A 19,022-nucleotide genomic window follows, 5' to 3' on the forward strand; every position below is an offset into this window, starting at 1 on the left:
GACACTGGGAAGACCATCTCTGAAGAGTATTGATAATGGATGGAGTTACCCAGCTATAAAGACACTGCTCAGAAGAAGGCAGTTGTAACCATGTCTGTAGAAAAACTTGCCAAGAACAATCATGGTCAAAAGATCACTCTCCTATCAGATTCCTTCTTCTCCAGCCCTTTGTGTTTTTCACCTATCACCTCCCAGCTTCTTACTTCATCCCCCCCTTCCCCCACCACCAGGCTTCACCTATCACCTTCTAGCTTGTCCTCCTTCCCCTCCCCCACCTTCTTAGTTTGGCATCTTACTTTCCAGTTGTGATGAAGGGTCTTAGCCTGAAACATTGCCTGTTTATTCCCTGTGATAGATGCTGCTTGACCTGATGAACTCCTCCAGCATTTTGTGTGTGTCACTCAAAATAAACTGCCTGTTTCATTTATTATTTAAGTGTGGGGTGTGATGAACAATGACTGGCCTGAACATTGCTTAGTGAGAAAATACTCCACCTTCCCCAGAACATACCAGTGCAATTCTCTACTGCCACCATAGAGAGCAACCCCACAGCAGCCATTACTGTCTAGTTTGGTGCAGCATCCTCTCACAATGTAGAAAAACTGCAGTGAACTGGCATGTCAGCAGAAAAGGTTATTGGCTGCAGTCTACCATCACTACACTGCTTGTATGTGTCCAGGACAAAGAAGTGGGCAGAGAATATCATAATGGACACAACCCACCCTGCAAGCTGTGTTTTCCAAAAGCTTCCTCTGGAAAGTGCTGTAGGGCTATTGAAACAAAAACTTCGCAACATCTTAGAAGTTTCCTCCCCCAGGCTGTAAATCTGATCAACCATTTTAGTTAACTCCCCCAACCCCCTCTATCTATTACCCCAGTCACTGTACTGCACTGTAAACCACTTTTATAATGCTGTTTACAATATAGATACATACTATTTATGTATTTGTGCACATTTTATTCCATACCCATATTTTAACCTCTAATTATTTGTTTTATAATGATTTATTCTCTGTAATTTTTGAATGTTGCTTTTTTTGCATGTCATGCCCTGACCAACACACCACAGCAAATTCCTAATACATGTAAATGCATATGGTGAATAAAGATGATCCTTGATACTTGATCACAAGAAGATAACTCGGCTCTCACTTCTGATGTTCTGGAGCTGTCAAAGACTCAATGTGAACCCATAGCCAGCGCAGGGACAAGGACACCTAAACACAAAAGCTTCCATGCTTGCTCTTCAGACAACCTTCTTGTGTCAGGAATCGGTCTATCACTACCTGATACTACAGTCTCTATAGTCCTCTCTGCTATTTGGTGACTTCTGCATCACCACTTGGTCTAGAGGCTCCAACGCTCAGGATTGCAAGAGGCTGCAGGAGATTCAGCCGACTCCATCACAGGCATAAACCTCCCACCACTGGGGGCACCATTGGGATGCCTCTAGAAGGTGGCATTCAGCATTCAGGAGCCTCAGCACCCGGGAAGTGCCCTCTTCTTATTACTACCATCGGGAAGGAGGTAGAGGAGCCTGAAGACCCACACTCAATGTTTTAGGAACAACTTCTTTTCCTCTGAATGGTCATGAACACCACTTTGCTACTTATTTATTGTATTTACAGATACAACAGTAACAGGCCCTTCCGTCTAAACGAGGCCACGGTGCCCAATTAACCTACTAACCTGTACATGGATAGTGGGATGAAACCAGAGCACCCAGCGGAAACCCATGCAATCTTGGGGAGAACGCACAAACTCCTTACAAACAGCAGCAGGAATTGAACCTGGGCTGCTGGCGCTGCAAAGTGTTACACTAATTGCTACGTTACCGTGCTGTCCCTGCTCCATCTCTTTTAAAAATGACAAATTAAATCCAAATTATAGCAAGATGTTCCTTTAAACAAATTTTCAGATTAGGTGGAGTTTTATCGCAAAGATTTTCCTATGGCAGGAATCGCTGCTACTTCACATTTTAACTTTGCTCAAGAGGACACTATGAGGATCTCTTATCTGTGGTATTTACCTTTTGCACATCTCCGTTCACAACACGAATGAGAGCATTTTTATTCATTTGTAATCAATCAATCATACGTAAATTCGTAACTTTTACGTCTTGCACTGCTCTGCTGCCACAAAAAACAAATTTCACAACATACAGTACTGTTCAAAAATCTTAGGCACATATATATATATAGTTGGTGTGCTTAAGATGTTTGCACAGTATTGTACTTGTCAACGTAGAGCGGAGAGCGAGTTTGTAAGTTGGGCTGAAGCAAAGGATGTTGGGTATGATGAGGGTGGAGAACCATGGGAGTGGTGTGGGACAGGTGGCAAAGAAGGACTGCCAGGGTCAGGGGATGCCATGGGTGCAGACATACCGAAACCTGAATCGTTTGATTCCAAACAACTGGTTTATTGATCATTACAGAGTGTCTCTTTGGTCCTTCCTGCTCCCTCCCCTCTCCCTTCCCCTTCCCACTCTCAGTCCACAATAGAGACCCAGATCAGAATCAGGTTTATCATCACTCACATATGTCATTAATTTTTTTTTGTGGCAGCAGTGCAGTGCAATACGTCGAAATACTACAGTACTCTTCAGAAGTCTTAAGCACCCTATGCGCCAAAGGCTTTTGCACAGTACTATATGTCACTGATAATAAAGCTGGTTCTTATTCTGAGATTAAGGGCTTTCTCATTCTAGCAGCCATGGTGTGAAACCGATTATGACATTGCATGGTACAAAGTGCTTACAGCTAGACAAGCATCTCCAGTGATTAACTCAGCACTGCCTCCAACCCTAAACACAAGACTGCTTTTGAACCATTCATAAATCCTCAATGCAAGCACATACCAGATAGCTGCCGGTGATAATTAATGCTTTGTTGTTACACGACAGGAAGTCGGGCTCCTCGCTGCTCCTCATAGCTTCCGAGATGCCTACAGCATTGACATCTTTGTACGGACACTTGTTCTTCTGCAGTTTCTCCAGAGCAACGCTGAGGTGGTGACAGGAGGCAAAAATGAGTGAGTTATTGCAGATTGACCAATGGGAAGCTTGCACTCCAGAGAACATAGAACACTACAGCACAGTACAGGCCCTTCAGCCTATGATGTTGTGCCAACGGTTTAACCTACTCCACAATCCCCTTCATTTTTCCTTCATCCATGTTTCTAACTAAGAGTCTCTTAAATGTCCCTAACATATCTGCCTCTAGCACCATCTCCAGCAGCGCATTCTACATACTTGCCATTCTGTGAAGAAAAAAAATCTGACATTACCCCCCCCCCAAACTTTCCTCCAATCACCTTAAAGTTATGTGCCCTTGTATTAGTCATGTTCACCCTGGGAAAGAGTTCTACCTGTCCTTTCAATCTATGCCTCATATCAGAATCAGGTTTATATATCACCAGCATATGTGGTGAAATTTGATTTAATGTGGCAGCAGTACATTGCAAAATATAATAATAGAATAAAAACAAAAAAAAAACACGAATGACAGTATATAATAGTTAAATAAGCAGTGCAAATACAAAAATGAAAAGTGGTGAGGTAGTGTTCATGGGTTCAATGTCCATACAGAAATCAGATGGCAGAGGGGAAGAAGCTGTTCCTGAATCGTTGAGTGTGTGTCTTCGGGCTTCCTCCTTCCTGATGGTAGCAATGAGAACAAGCCATGACCTGGATGATGGAGGTCTTTAATGATGGATGATGCATGTCATCTTAAACACCTTTATCTCCTCTCATCCAGTCAAGTCCTAGCTCACTCAGCCTATCTTCTTAAGACATGCTCACTGATCCAACCAGCATCTTCTCTAAAGCTTCCTATCCTATAACGAAGTGACCAGAACTGAACACAATATTCCAAGTGTCACACTCTGCCTCTCCCTCTTCCACAAGCAAAGCTACTCACAGATGGGAGGAGGATGTTTCCCAGACTTGGAATGCTCTGGCTGGCCTGATTTGCCGAGTCTGACCTCCCTCATCAACTTACTCACTTCTTCGCCTTCCCCTACCTCCCACCAATGCCAGGGACATGGAAATCCTTCAAGGAGCAATGCCTCAATAAGGCAGCATCCATCATTAAGGACCCCCTTCACCTAGGACATGTCCTCTTCTCATTGTTACCATCAGCGAGGAGGTACAGGAGCCTGAAGGCACACACTCACACTCAACATTTCAGGAACAGCTTCTTCCCCTCCACCATCGGATCTCTGAATGGACAATGAACCCATGAACACTACCTGAATCCGTTTTTCTTTAATTTTCTGTTTTATAGATACTTTTTTAATTGTAATGTTTAGTTTTTATTATTCTCGATAGCAATGTACCGCTGCCCGAAAACAACAAATTTCATGACGTATGCCAGTGATATTAAACTTGATTCTAATTTAGATACTGATCCAATACTGTCTCTGCTGGAGGCTTGAAAACAGTCCATTTAACCCATTGATAGCATGACTAATCACACACATCAATCCCATTTTATTCAGCCTACATTCCCAGCTACTTCCCTCCTATTCTACCACTATTTACCTCTGAACCTGCACATTTTGGGATGTGGGGGGAATCCTGCGTGCTTAGAAGAAACCCACGTAGTCACGGGGGAGGACACACAAGCTCCTTACAGGCAGCGATGGGAATTGAACTCTGATCCTCTACCTGGGAGAATGTACAGACTCCACACAGACAGCAGCAGAAGCCAGGGTTAAACCCGGCTCCCCGGATCTGCGAGACTGCTGCTCTGCTAACTGCACAACGCCCAGTGCAATGCTTGTTACTTACTCAATTTCACTGCCTTCAAACAGCTCCATTTGGTCTGACAGCAGCTTACAGGAATATCCAATATTAATGGCTGTTTCTGTTAAAAATGGGAAACAAAAAATATATAAATTAAAGAAACGCTATACTCAGACCACATCGGACCAGAGGGCACAGCCTCAGAATAGAGGGATGTCCCTTTAGAACAGAAACAAGGAAGAATTTCTTTAACCAGAGAGCAAGAAGTCTGTGGAATTCATTGTCATGGACGACTATGAAGACCAAGTCACTGGGTATATTCAAAGTAGAGACTGGTAGTTCTTGATTAGTCAGGGTGTCAAAGGTTGCAGGGAGAAGGCAGGAGAATAGGGTTCAAAGGTTAATAAATCAACCATGATTGAATAGTGTAGCAGACTCAATGGGCTGAACGGTCTAATTCTGCTCCTGTGTCTGTTGGCTTGGATTGGCATCATGATTAGGGCCTGTTGGTGTGCTGTAATGTTCTATGTAAAGGTGAATGATCCTCATTGGAACTCGGTTCAATTCCTTCCACACAAACTCTCTGTGCTGCTGAGATGGCCCAGCAATCTACCGTTTCATCCCAGACATTTTCTGCTCTGTCAGAATCAAAGTTCCTGTGGTTCCGTGCATCCACATGACAGGCAGAGTTTCTCCCTCACAGAGGCAGTGCCCCAGGTCTAACCCAACCTCTGGTGCTCTCTGTGTAGAATTTGCGCATTCTCGCCGTAAACACGCAGGCTCCTCTGTCTGCTCTGGTTTCCTCCCGTACCGAAATTATGTGAGGGTTGGGAAGTAGATTCAATAGCTAGGGACTGGGGGTTGGGGGGGGGGCAGCAGTGTAGCATTGTGGTGAGCGTAATCCTTTACAGCATCAACAACTGGAGGAGAAGGGTTCAATTCCTGTCACTTTTCCTAAACTTTAGTTTTCCTAAACATCTTTTGGAGCCAGGCACAAAGTCTGGATCCTCCAGTTTCCTCCAACGTTCCAAAAAGGCATCGGGCTGGGGAGTTGTGTGCCTGCCACGTTGGTGTCAGAAGCATGGTGATACTAACGGGCTGGTGCAGCACATCTTTGGGCTATGTTGGTTGTTGACGCAAGCAACACATTTAACTGCATGTTTCATTATGCCTGTGATAAATAGAGCTAATCTTTTTCGTTTTGAGGCCATTAGTGTGTGGGTGAATGCGAGAGATGATGGGAAGGTGTGGGCAAATAAAAAAACGAAATTTGGAGTCAGATTAATGGAATAGAGATTCCACAGTTAACAAAGACCCGGTGAGCTACAAATCTCCACAAGTCTGCTGGGGAAGTCGAAGTCCCAATGTCTGTGAGTCCAAGCCCACTGGGGTTGGAGGTCTATGTGTGTGTGTGTGTTGGGTGGGTCGGTGGGAGGGATGAATAGAGCTTGCTTTGCTGTCATTGTTCTGTCATTCATTGCCTTCTGTTTTGCTGTGTTCTGAGTTGCTCTGCCAAGCACCGTGGGCACGCTGTGTTGGCACTGGACCTTGCAGTGACACTTACAGACTGCCCCTGCACATCCTTCGATGTGTTGCTTGTTAATGCAAATTCCACTGCCTGCTTCGATGTACATGTGATAAACTAGATCCGAATCTGCACCTAAAGGGTGTGTGTCTACGCAACCTGACGCTTTGACTCCACCGCTTTGGGTGGCTGAAGGACCACTCGGGTTTGGGAGATGCTCGGTGATTGACTAACAGAGGAAATGTATGTAAAGCCGACAAAGGATTGGAATAACTAACTCCAACAGTCCCAGTACCTTTCTTGTCTCCGGTCAGGACCCAGATTTTAATATCTGCAGCTTTCAAGTTCTGAATGGTTTCGGGGACTCGAACCTGCAATTTATCCTCTATGGCTGTTGCTCCAATGAGCTGCAACGAGAGAGGCATCAGAACATCACAGAAAGAGAGGCCTTTCTCAGATACAAGACAAAGAGAAACTGCACATTGCTTCTGACAAAGCCAAGGAATAAAACCAACAGCTTACCACCAGATCTGTTTCAATTTCTTCATACAAGGCGTCGAGCAACCTTCCACGGTTCTGTAAAGCCACGGTGGCTTTCTGATGCCTTTGGCTCCATTCACTGAAGTAGTTTTCCTCCACATCTTTAGAAGCCAGGCACAAAGTCCGCAGTGTTTCTGTTGCAAAGAACTGCAGAGAGTGGAGGGGTGGATTAGTAAGTTCGAAAATGACACGAAGGTTGATGATGTTGTGACAGTGTCAGAGGTTACAGTGCAACATTGACAGCATGCAGAGCTGGGCTGTGAAGTGGCAGATGGAGTTCAACCTGGAAAAGTGTGAAAGGATTCACTTTAGAAGGTCAAACTTAAAGATGGAGTACAGGGTTAACTGCAGAAATCTTAGCAGTGCGGAGGAACAGGGGGACACTGGGGCCCACATCCATAAATCTCTCAAAGTTGTCATACAAGTCGATAGGGTGGTTAAAAAGCCATATGGTGTGTTGGCCTTCATTGGGTAGGGGATTGAGTTCAAGAACCACGAGCTAATGTTGCTGCTCTGTAAAACACTAGCCAGACCACATTTGAACTCCTGTGGTCAGTTCTAGTCACTTTATTATAGTAAGGATCTAGAAACTTTAGAAAGGGTGCAGAGGAGATTTACCAGGATGCTGCCTGGATTAGAGAGCATGTCTTATGAGGAGCGATTGAGAGACACAGGGTTTTCTCTTTGGAGCAAAGGAGAACTTGAGGTGAGTTGATTAGAGGAGTATAAGATAATAAGAGGCACAGATAGAGTTGACAGTCAGAGACAGTCTCTCAGGAAATTACTAATAGGATAGGGCATATTTTTTAAATGATTTTAGGAATACATAGGGGTAAGGTTAGAGGTAGATTTTTTTTAAACACAGAGTGTTGTAGATACACGGAAGGACTGGCAGGGCTTGTGTTTGAGACAGATACATTACGGTCTAAGGGACTCCTAGGTAGGTACATGGATGAAAGAAAAATGGAGGGCTATGTCGGAGGGGCGGGGTTAGATTGATCTTGGAGTAGCTTAAAGGGAATGCACAAAATCGTGGGCTGAAGGGCCGTTACTGTACTCTACTGTTCTACATTCTGTTGGACTAGCTCAAATTTTATGACAATGTGAGTGATGATAAACCTGATATAGATCTCTATTGTGGGCTGAGAGTGGAAAGGGGGCAGGGAGAGTGGAATCAGGGTTGATATACTGTATGGCCTACAGTATAATAAGGGACTACTTTATGTTGTAGGGATACATCATTGCATGCGCTATTAGGCCTGTATTGATCTGTACGTGTGCACCGAGTTTGGTTTCTGCCAGTAAAGAACCATGAGCCTTAGCTCCCGTCTCCAGCGTTTTTATTAATAGCATTGTTGTGTAACCAGGCCACATACACAACAGTTGGGTAAAGGGGAAGGGAGGGGCGAGGGAGCGGGAAGCACCAGAGAGACAATCAGTAATGATCAATAAACCAATTGTTTGGAATCAAGTGACCTTGTCTGGTGTCTCAGGGCTGGGTGTGTCTGCACCTGTGCCAACAACAACCCCCCCCCCCCCCCACCCCCATCCATGGCACTCCTTATCAAGCCATTCCCAATATCCTTTGCTCCTGCCAGATTTACAAACCTGCTCTCTGCTCCATGTTGACAAATACAATACTGTGCAAACGTCTTAGGCACCCTAGCTATATAAACGTGTCTAAGACCAATGGTCTATGTTCTATGATCTGTGCTGTATATCTGATGTCCTAAAGTATATCGATGTTCATAATATCAGACTGACAGCTTAAACTCATCACTATTTATTTATTTCATTGAGATGCAGCGTGGAACAGGCCCTTCGGCCCTTTGAGCTGTGCCATCCAGCAATCCCCCGATTTGATCCTAGCCTAACCACAGGACAATTTACATTGACCATTTAACCTACCAAATTTTAGACTGTGGGTGGAAACCAGAGCACCCAGAGGAAACCCATGCGGTCACGGGGAGAAAGTACAAATTCCTTACTGACAGTGGAGGGAAACAAACCCGGGTCTCCAGTACTGTAAAGCGTTGTGCTAACCACTGCGTCACCATGCTGCCCTCAAGAAAATGCATCACAGGGCTGTACCTGGTGACATGTGTGTGCTTTGATAATAAATTGACTTTGAACTCTGAACTTTAAAGGTGTTTTTATTTCCGTTTAGCTGGTGACATTTCCTGCTCAGTTCCTGCCCTTCAACAGACTGGCTCAGACACTCTATCACAATCCAGCCACACTTCTCCCCATCATATTCTGCACACAGAACAATATTATCAGTGTACGTGACTCACTTTAATTATTTAACAAGGGAAATTGGATTAAGAGGTCAGTGGCTTTTGGCCTTTGGAGAATAACTCACAACGGAATGAGGTGCGCACCATGAACTACACACAAATCACAGTGACCCTGCCTCTACCTACACCGCCCCATCTGTTTTAATATGTTAATTGCATTTTCCTGTTGAAATGAGAGATCTGTCCCTGCATCCTTCAATAACTGAAGCGTTTGGGAAGTAAAATTTGCAATTTAAACATGTACGTCCTGATCTGTGTGTCCCTACTGCGGGATTGATGAAGGGTCTTGACCCGAAAGTTCAAATGTTTCTCTCTCCCACTAGATATTGTCTGACTTGCTGAGTGCCTCCAAGACTTTGTGTGTGTTGCACTGATTTTGAGGTTTGGGGGTCCGCACAATGAAAGGGCCAATTAGGGACCATTTCCCCACACCACCCCTATTTATCCCTCAGTTCAACAGTTCAATGGCTCCATCGAACATCAGAGAATGTACACAGTATACAACCTGACACTCTCACTCTTCTCCGCGAGACAGAGGGAGGAATGACAGGCACCTCAAAACCCCCTTCCCCCTCCCACACACCAACAGCAGCAACCCCTCCCCTTCCCTCCCCCCTACCTGCCTCAGCAAAAGCATCAGTGCCCCCACCACCACCCAAATGGCAAAGCCCCCAAAGAGACCGATCTAAAGTCTATCAAAAGCCACTGTTTCTCCCAACAGCTCAACATGCCGCAGTCTCTCTCTCTCTCTCACACACACACACACACACACACACACACACACACACACACACACACACACACACACACACACACACACACACACACACACACACACACACACACACACACACACACACACACACACACACACAACAGGAGTATCATTCTTGTCACAGAGAGAGGGGAGACCAACAGCTCACTGTTTCAATGTTACAGTCTGCAGCGTCGCTTTCTATCCCTCATCTTCTAGGCTGCCTGTGTTTACCCTGGAGAGAGATCCCTTACAAAGCTCCGTGGTTTCAGGGACTGATCAACAAGGCCTCAAATATATCTTCCCTCTGTAAAAAGCACAGAACAAGCTTCTCCCTGTAGGAGAAACAAATCACAATAACAATTGAAGCAAGGATGCCCAAATTCACCATCTTCCATGGTAATCTTAGATATGGCATTAGCATATTGTTATGTGTGCTGAACAAACCAGATGGAAATGGGGTCCAGAGCTACCCCCACCCCCAGGAACTCTGCTAATGAGAGAGAGAGGTGAAGAACAGAGGTAAAGGCATCTGCTACAGATAAGAGAGAGAGAGACAACTGATTTATGTATTATGGCTTCTTCACTGATTAATTACCTTTCACTACAAGGACGCTTCTTTGCTCATTAACATTCCTGAGGAGACAGCAGGGAGTGGCCTAGTTTGATGGACATGGACATAATGAGTTGATGGATGGCTGATACCCCGTCAGTGGGGATAAAGTCGGGATTGGGGAGACACCCTCAGACACACCAGTGGACACTGAGAGTGTTGCGCACCCACAGGAAGGTGGGGGCCTGGAGGATCGGTTCAGGAGAATCGGTCTGGTGTACGGTGGATGAAGGCAGACCGGTGGGGACTTGTGCGTGTGTCCACCCTGGCCTGGGTGACGAGTCCACCACTGAAGAATGGTCTAGCCTGGAACGGAAGGGTCATAATCAATTACCCCAATAGTACAATGGAACAAGAAGACAACGGAAGGTTTGCCTGCTGCAGCTGCTCAACTCTTGCTCTCTCTCTCTCTCTCTCTCTCTCTCTCTCTCTCTCTCTCTCTCTCTCTCTCTCTCTCTCTCTCTCTCTCCAACATTGCAACACAACAACTACCTCAGCACGAACTGAACTGAACTCTATATTCCCTTATGACTATTCATTTACCCCTAGACTTTGATAGAGCTTGTTTGATACTGTTGATTATTATTCCTACACTTCTGTTTTTATTATTGCTAACCTGTTTTATATGTATATCGGCATTTTTGATACTGTATGGTTTAGTTTACTAATAAACACCTTTAGTTACCGTACCCCCAGACTCCAACGTCTTCTTCCATTTCTGCTGGTCTGTTAACCTAGTTACAGGGTACGTAACAATATGATGCAACACTCAGTTCTAAAGTCCAACAGACAAAGGAGTGATGGATCAATCATCAAGGGCCTTCACCATCCAGGCCATGCTCCCTTATTATTACTACCCTCATGCAGGAGATACAGAAGCCTTTGGTCCTAAACCACCAGGTTCAGGAACAGTTACTACCTTTCACCCTTCTGTGGGTCCGTGGAATTCGTTGCCACATACGGCTGTGGAGGCCAAATCATTGGGCATATTTAAAGCAGAGGCTGATAGGTCCTTGATTAGTAATATCATCAAACATTACGAGGAGAAGGTAGGAAAATGGGGTTGAGAGAGGTAATAAATCAGACATGATGGAACAGTGGCGGAAATTTGATGGGCCATATAGCCTAATTCCGCTCCTATGTTTTACGGTCTTATCAGGCTCATAAACCAACATGGAGAACTTGACTCACCTCAATGCTGAACTGATTCCACAACCTAAGGACTCTAGAACTGTTCTTAGAATCAGTTAATAACTCATCGGGGTGATTGATAAGTTTGTGGCCTAAGGTAGAAGGAGATGAGTTATTAACTTCAAACTTCCTACATAATCACTCAAAGAGCTGAACTGAATGTAACGAGAGCTGTATAACTCATCTCCTTCTACCACAAGCCACAAACTTATCAATCACCAATGCTGTGGACACTTTCTGGAGGTCCAAGATCCGCATGCTCCACGACCGCTGGACTAAGTGTGTAAATGTAGGAGGGGACTATGTTGAAAAATAAATGTGCTAGGTTTTCTAAAGTTGACTCCTTCCACCTTAGGCCATGAACTTATCAATCACCCCTTGTATGTGATCCTCTGCTGTTGCAGCCCATTCACTTCAAGGTTCAACGTGTTCAGTAGTCAGAGATGCCCCTCTGCACACCACTGTTGTATCGCGTGATTATTTGACCTTCCTGTCATCTTGAACCAGTCTCTCTCATTAAAAGGCACTTTCCTCCATAGAACTGCAACTCACTAGTTTTTTTTTTCTTTGTCATACCATTCTCTGTAAGCTCCAGAGACAGTTGTACACAAAAATCCCAGAAGATCAACTGCTTCTGAGATACTCAAACCACCCCATCTGGCACCAGCAATCATTCCATGGTCAAAGTCACTTAGGTCACAGTTTTTCTCCATTCTGATGATTCAGCTGAACAACAACTGAATCTCTTCACCATTTCAGTGTGCTTTTATGCATTGAGATGTTGCCACAGGATTGGCTGATTAGATATTTGCATTAACGAACAAGTGTACAGGTGTAACTAATAGAGTGTCCAAAGTGCATATATGTGACAATAGTAAGCCAAATCCAGTCTGAACTCCACATTCTTTTCTGCTTGCAATAAGTCTTCAACTCCTTAAAGTGCCATACAGCATGGCCTTCAAACTATTCAGTGTCAGGTGCTCATCAAAACCAGTGAAATGTTTTACCTCATATATGTGGATATATACTGTATATCATATTTTGCCCACGTTCCCTCTAAGCTGCACAGCTGCATGGCTGCAGAGTAACCGAAATGCCCTCATGCACATAGCCTTTGTGCTGTTCAGTTGGAATTTTCTTTTATATAATGTCAATATAATTTTGAAATTCCCTATAATTATCTGCTAATGAGTATAATCCATATACTTTCTGAATAATAAACCAGAACCTTTACTTTGATACATTTTAGTGCTTCAATATATTTATATTGCCAGTGTTTCAAGTTACAACTCTGTTTACAAATTGTAACAATAAACACAGAATGGAAGTTAGTAGTTCATTGTTAATAAATCACCAGCCCGCTGAACGCCAACACCATCTAGTCAAAACATTTTACTTTTGTCAAAGTGCCTGTCAGTTGTTTTGACTGCCTGACAGATTTTACTTGTTGAGAGCTGTGGTTTGTGTTTGCTTGATGTGCATATTACAAAGGAAAACATTTAAAGTTCCATGCATTTTTCAGGCCATGTAACTGTTTCTGCTCAACTGGCCCACGCAATAGTAAAAGAAATTTTGAGGAAACGTTGCTGCTGCCACAACACAACAAATTTCATGGCATATATCATTGAAAATAAACCTGATTATGATTCTTTAAGATGGTGATGTTTTTGGTTAGTTTCTTAAGCATATTCCACTCACAAGCCTCCTGATCCCGTCTTGATCAGGACAGTGCAGGCACAGGTGCACCACAGAAAATATCAAATCAATATATCAGCTCAAAGCACAAGGACCTTCAATTCCCTCAACACATACAGGATCCGGAGAGGATTACAATTTACAAGACTGAAGATAATTGAAAGTAAAATGTGAAAGACTGAACCATATTCTCAGTATTCTTAGAGATACAACACAGTAAATGGCTGCGCCACCCAATTACAGCCAAGTGACCAATTAACCTAACCTACACACACAAAGTGCTGGTGGAACGCAGCAGGCCAGGCAGCATCTATAGGGAGAAGCACTGTCGACGTTTCGGACCGAGACCCTTCATCAGGATTAACCTAACCTGGACATCTTGCCAATTTAATCTGGGTTGCTTATGCTGTAAAACATTATGCTATTGTGCTGCTCCATATATTTCAAATCTGAACACATATATTTTTGGAATGTGGGAGGAAACCCATGTGGTCACAAGGAGAACGTACATATTCCTTACGGGCAGCGGCAGCAATTGAACGCAGGTTATTGGCGATGCAAAGCGTTATTCTAACCACTATGCTACAGAAGAAAATACCCCTCCTGTCAAAATCTCCATGGCTACATTTTTTTGGATGTGGCAATAGAGCCCACCCTCAGGAGGTCAGTTAATCTATGTAATTATGGAAACAAACATATAGCTTACATCGAGGGCTTTCTGAGTACTTTCCTTGTGGGAACAGTTGAGCTGAAGCCTCTCGTATATCACAACGTCTGCTCCTTTGGAGTACAGTTTAATCTTCCCTTCTGAATCTTTCACTGCAGGATAAAAAAAAATAAGCATTCATAGTTGAAGAAATGCTTCTTTTGGACTCTTCCATCAGCTTTCTCAGAGAATTCACAGTTTCTGAGATTGGGCTCTAGGCAAGAAAGTTGCCAACACCAGCCCAACACTTAAAGGTGTGAAAGGTTACGGGGAGAAGGCAGGAGAGGGATAACAAATCAGCCATGATGGAATAGCAGAGGCAATTCGATGGGCTCAATGATGAAATTCTGCCCCCACAGTACTGTGCGGAAGACTTCGGCACCCTCGCTACGTGTATGTGTTGTTTTTTTCTCACTCACTCACTCACATATATATATAAATAACATGTGCCTAAGACTATTGCTCGGCACTGGATGTCTTATTGTTTAGCACATCATGGGCTCACCTCTCCCCACTCTCAGTCATATCTACAGAAGGTGCTGCCTCAAGAAGGCAACATCTGTCAAAGATCCCCAGCATCTGGGCCAGGCCATCTTCTCACAGCTCCCGTCAGGCAGGAGATACAGAAGCCTCGAGTCCCACACCACCAGGTTCAAGAACAGCAACTTCCCTTCAACCATTCTCGAACCAACCAGCATGACCCTACTCACTACCTCAGTACAGCAAAACTATGACTAGCTTGCCCCACAATAGAATTTGCATTTCTTTTTATTCTAATCGTATTTCTTCCTAAATAACCTTTCCATAATTTGGAGTTAATTGATAGTTTTGCTCCTCGTGAATCTGGTATGATGTTCGGTGGCTGTGATGACAATAAACTTGATGCTGAGTTCAGCTGTCACTGGGATTGTACCATAACTCATAAAAGCTTGATTTAGTTGTCAAATTATTTCCTGATTTCCTGTTCCCAGCAGATCTCAGAAACATCCAAGGAAATGAGACAAATAGATTTCAAAGAGCGAAACACAAGAGACTGCAGATGCTGGAATCTGGAGCTTAAAAAAAAATTGCAAGAAGAACTCGGCAGGTCAGGCGGCATCTGTGGAGACAGGGTGATGGTCAAGGTTTCAGATCGAGACCCTGCTTCGGGACTGAGAATGCAGAGTATGGAACTGAGAGGGAGCGGTGAGACAAGGGTCGGTAGTTGATATCAGCCGAGATACAAGGGACTTGATGGGACAAATGAAGATAAGGGTTTACAAGGATGTTGCCAGGTTTGGAGGATTTGAGTTATATGATAAGACTGCATAGGTTCAGACTTCATTTGTTAGAACATAGAAGATTAAAAGGAGATTTGATAGCGGTATACAAAATTATGAGGGTATAGATGGGGTAAATGCAAGCAGGCTTTTTCCACTGAGGTTTGATGGGACTACAACTAGAGGTCATGGGTTATGTGTGAAAGGTGAAATATTTAAGGGGAATATGAGGAGGATTTCTTCGCTCAGAGGGTGGTGAGATAGTGGAATGAGCTGCCAGCCAGTGCAAATGGTGCATGTGAGCTCGATTTCGGCGTTTAAGAGAAGTTTGGAGAGGTACATGGATGGTAGGGGGTATGAAGGGGTATAGGTCCCAGTGTAGTTTGAGGGGAGTAGGCAGTTTAAATGGTTTAGCATGGACCGATGGACTGAAGGGCCTGTTTCTGTGCTGTACTTTTCTATGGCTCTATGATTCTATCTTTAACGTTTCAACACACAGAAGAGGAACATTGCACCTTTTCAGTCGAAGTCAGGTTACTTACAGATAACAGACATTCTCTTGCGACTGCTACTGAAGTCCAAAATGGCCAGCACAATGTATGTCCTCTGCACTCCTAGCTCACTGATGGTGATGGTGTCCTGTGTACGAGACAGAAACGCAAAGCCAAAGTTCCTCGCTGCAGTCACCAGGGCCTCTTCATCTGGAGAAGCGGCCTGGTATACGAGCTGGCCTTGAAGAAATTAAAAGGACAGGATCTCAAACACGGTTGGAGGAGCAACATCTCACATTCCATCTGGGTAGTCTCCATCATGATGGCACTTAACCCTCTGTGTTTCACCAGAGATTCCCCATCCTCTGTGGAGAGGAAATTGCTGCCACTTCAGTTTTAAGAAACTGACCTGTTACCTTGTACCTTTACCCCAGATTGTCCCACCAATTGTAACACCTTAACACCTACCCTCCTTATATATGTTTTTGTGGTCCAAGGTGCTTTGAATGTCAAGAATGTGGCATAAAACTCATTGTTTATGATCAATTTATTAAGTGTTACAAGAACAGAGGAGACGACGGGAAAGGAAGACAGTGGAGAGCAAAGACAAAGCAGGGCGAAAGAACAAAGACAAAAGGGAATGAACCAATGAAATCTGGTCCTCCTAAATTAGATCGATGATGGCACACATTCCATTCAAATCCCATTGCTTACATTAGTCAATAATAAAGCCCCTATTCAAGTTTTGTAATACCTGCCACTGAAACTAAAACGTTTCCAGAAAAATACAAAGGAAACTGCAACCACCAAAAAAAACACACTGAACAATTACATGTATATACAAACGTTTGTAGGTAATTATATAAAAACACACACAAGCCAAAGTACTCACTAGAATTCAGAAGAATGAGGGATGACCTAATTGAAACCTATCGAATGTTGAAAGGCCTTGATACAGTGGATGTGGAGACGATGTTTCCTATGGTGGGGAGTCTAAGGCCAAAGGACAGAGCCTCAGAACAGAAGGGTGTTCTTTTAGAACTGAGGAATTTCTTTAGCCGGAGAGTGATGAATCTGTGGAAATTGTTGCCACAAGAGGGTGTGGAGGCCAAGTCTTTATGTATATTTAAAGCAGAGGTTGATAGGTTCTTGATTGGTCAGGGTATGAGGGATATGGTGAGAAGATAAGAGATTAGGGTTGAGAGGGAAAATGGGTCAGCCATGATGAAATGGTGGAACAGACTCGATAGGCCAAATGGCCTAATTCTGCTCCTATACCTTATGGTCTTATGGAAAGTTGAACTACGAGGAAAACAACAATCATACAGTCCAATCCACACTCTCCTTTGGTCTTGTGATGCTTACTAAAACAATCGTAACCAACAAGTTTTATGCCTCATTTGTGACTTCCAAAGAGCTCTTGGATTGCAAAAGTATCAGGGATCCAAAACACCTGAGCACATTGGGCATAGAAAACAAAGTAACTGAATCCCTGCACTCAAGACTCACCCTGCTTCTCCTCCACCATGACTGTGTGACAAAGAGCTAGCAGTTTAAAGAATTCGTGGACTGCTGGCTCGTTTCCCGAGCGGATCTGTTCCAAAAGTAACCCATCGTAGAACTTCAGCTTTCCATCCGCAAACGTGTTCCAGCTCAGGTCAACCACCTGGAAGAGACCCAGTGATGTTCTGCATCAGAGAGTGTCGTGCACAGTGGGTATTTGACCAGTGGTGTGTTTACTGAACAAGATGGAGCCAGGTACAATATCAACATTTAAAAGAACATTTGGACAGATACAGAGATAGGAGTGGTTAGGAGGGATATGGGACATTGTGGGCACGTTTTAGTATGTTGGCACCAGAATATGTGGTGACACTTTCTGGCTGCCCCCAGCAGATCCCTGGGTGTGTTGGTTCCGAAAGCAAATGGTGCATTTCACCTCATAGGGTTCGATGCACATAAATCTGAATTGGAACTAGCTTGGATAGGCAGCTTGGTCAGTATCAGTGAGATGGGCCTAAGGGCCTGCTTTCATGCTAAATCACTCTATGACTCATGCTGTAAGCATTGAGACCCCATCAATCCAGAGTATGAGGGCGAAATGGAATTTAGTTTCTAATCGTTTTATCATGCACTTCACAAATCTAGGTTAGATGATGATGCTGATTGGTACCCACTTACTTTCATCACTGAATTTAAATTAATATCATGAAACTTTTTAATTTAAATAATAGATAGAAAATTCTGGATCGAAGGCCAATAATGTAATGCTAGTAATGCAATACCCATACCTTACAGTACATCCAGCACATCAGGGGGTCACCACCACATCCAGCCCAGCAATCAGGTCCTCATCCCTAATCACTCCGTTTACCAGCCCTGGTGATCCATGGATTCCATCTACAATTCTTGCTGCCTCAGTAAGGTAGCCAGTGTAATCAAAGACCCCATCCACCCTGGACATTCTCTCATCTCCCCCTCCCGTCTGCCTGAAGATACAAAAGTCTGAGAACTTCTTCTCCACTATTACAAGACTATTGAATGGTTCCCTGGAACAATAAGATGGTCTTCAGACCTCACTATCTACCTCATTAGTTCCTTGCACCTTACTGTCTACCTGCAATGCACTTTCGCTGCAACCATTGCATTTTATTCTGCATTCTGTAATTCTTTTCCCTTATACTGCCTCAATATGCTGGATAATAATTAGATCAGTTTTATTTGTCACATGTGCATTGAAACATTAGTGAAATGCAACACATGCATTTGATCTGTACAAGCAGATTGCAAGAGCAGTTTTAAATGTGACAATAGTAAGTTAAAGTTCAAAGTATATTTATTATCAAAGTATATATACATTATACAACCTTGAGATCTGTCTCCTTATGAGCAGCCACGAAACAAAGAAACCCAAGAGAACCCATTAAAAACAAGACTGTCAAACACCCGATGTGCAGAGAGAGGAGAAAGCACGCCATGCAAACAATAAAAGTAACACTCAGAGCAGAAGTGAGTCCACAGACACGAAGCCCAGGGCCTCAGTTCAGCGCAGTGCAGAGTAAACGCTGCAGAGCAGCAAGCAGAACTGGCCCGGCCCGCACCTCCGGTCCTGACACCCTGCCTTTTCCATCTGGCCTGGTGTTTCAATCATCCAAACATCGGGTCATACCCTGCTCTAGGTCCCAGGCCCTGTTGCTTCAATACACT

At 44.0% G+C, this 19,022-nt stretch overlaps 1 protein-coding gene across 5 annotated transcripts in view; it reads right to left on the reverse strand.

The window, feature by feature from the left end:
• Positions 1-19,022, reverse strand: part of atp8b3 (ATPase phospholipid transporting 8B3) — a 140,510-nt gene that overhangs the window by 20,501 nt on the left and 100,987 nt on the right. For all 5 annotated transcript variants that reach the window (XM_073068189.1, XM_073068188.1, XM_073068190.1 and 2 more), the window contains 7 exons: positions 17,325-17,481; positions 15,867-16,055; positions 14,066-14,178; positions 6,792-6,956; positions 6,565-6,676; positions 4,790-4,865; positions 2,858-3,002 (listed from right to left, as the gene is read on the reverse strand). In XM_073068189.1, the coding sequence (XP_072924290.1) occupies positions 2,858-3,002; positions 4,790-4,865; positions 6,565-6,676; positions 6,792-6,956; positions 14,066-14,178; positions 15,867-16,055; positions 17,325-17,481 (957 nt within the window). The remainder of the gene's footprint in view (positions 1-2,857; positions 3,003-4,789; positions 4,866-6,564; positions 6,677-6,791; positions 6,957-14,065; positions 14,179-15,866; positions 16,056-17,324; positions 17,482-19,022) is intronic.

This window comes from Hemitrygon akajei, chromosome 16, assembly GCF_048418815.1.
Source record: "Hemitrygon akajei chromosome 16, sHemAka1.3, whole genome shotgun sequence".
Taxonomy (NCBI): domain Eukaryota; kingdom Metazoa; phylum Chordata; class Chondrichthyes; order Myliobatiformes; family Dasyatidae; genus Hemitrygon; species Hemitrygon akajei.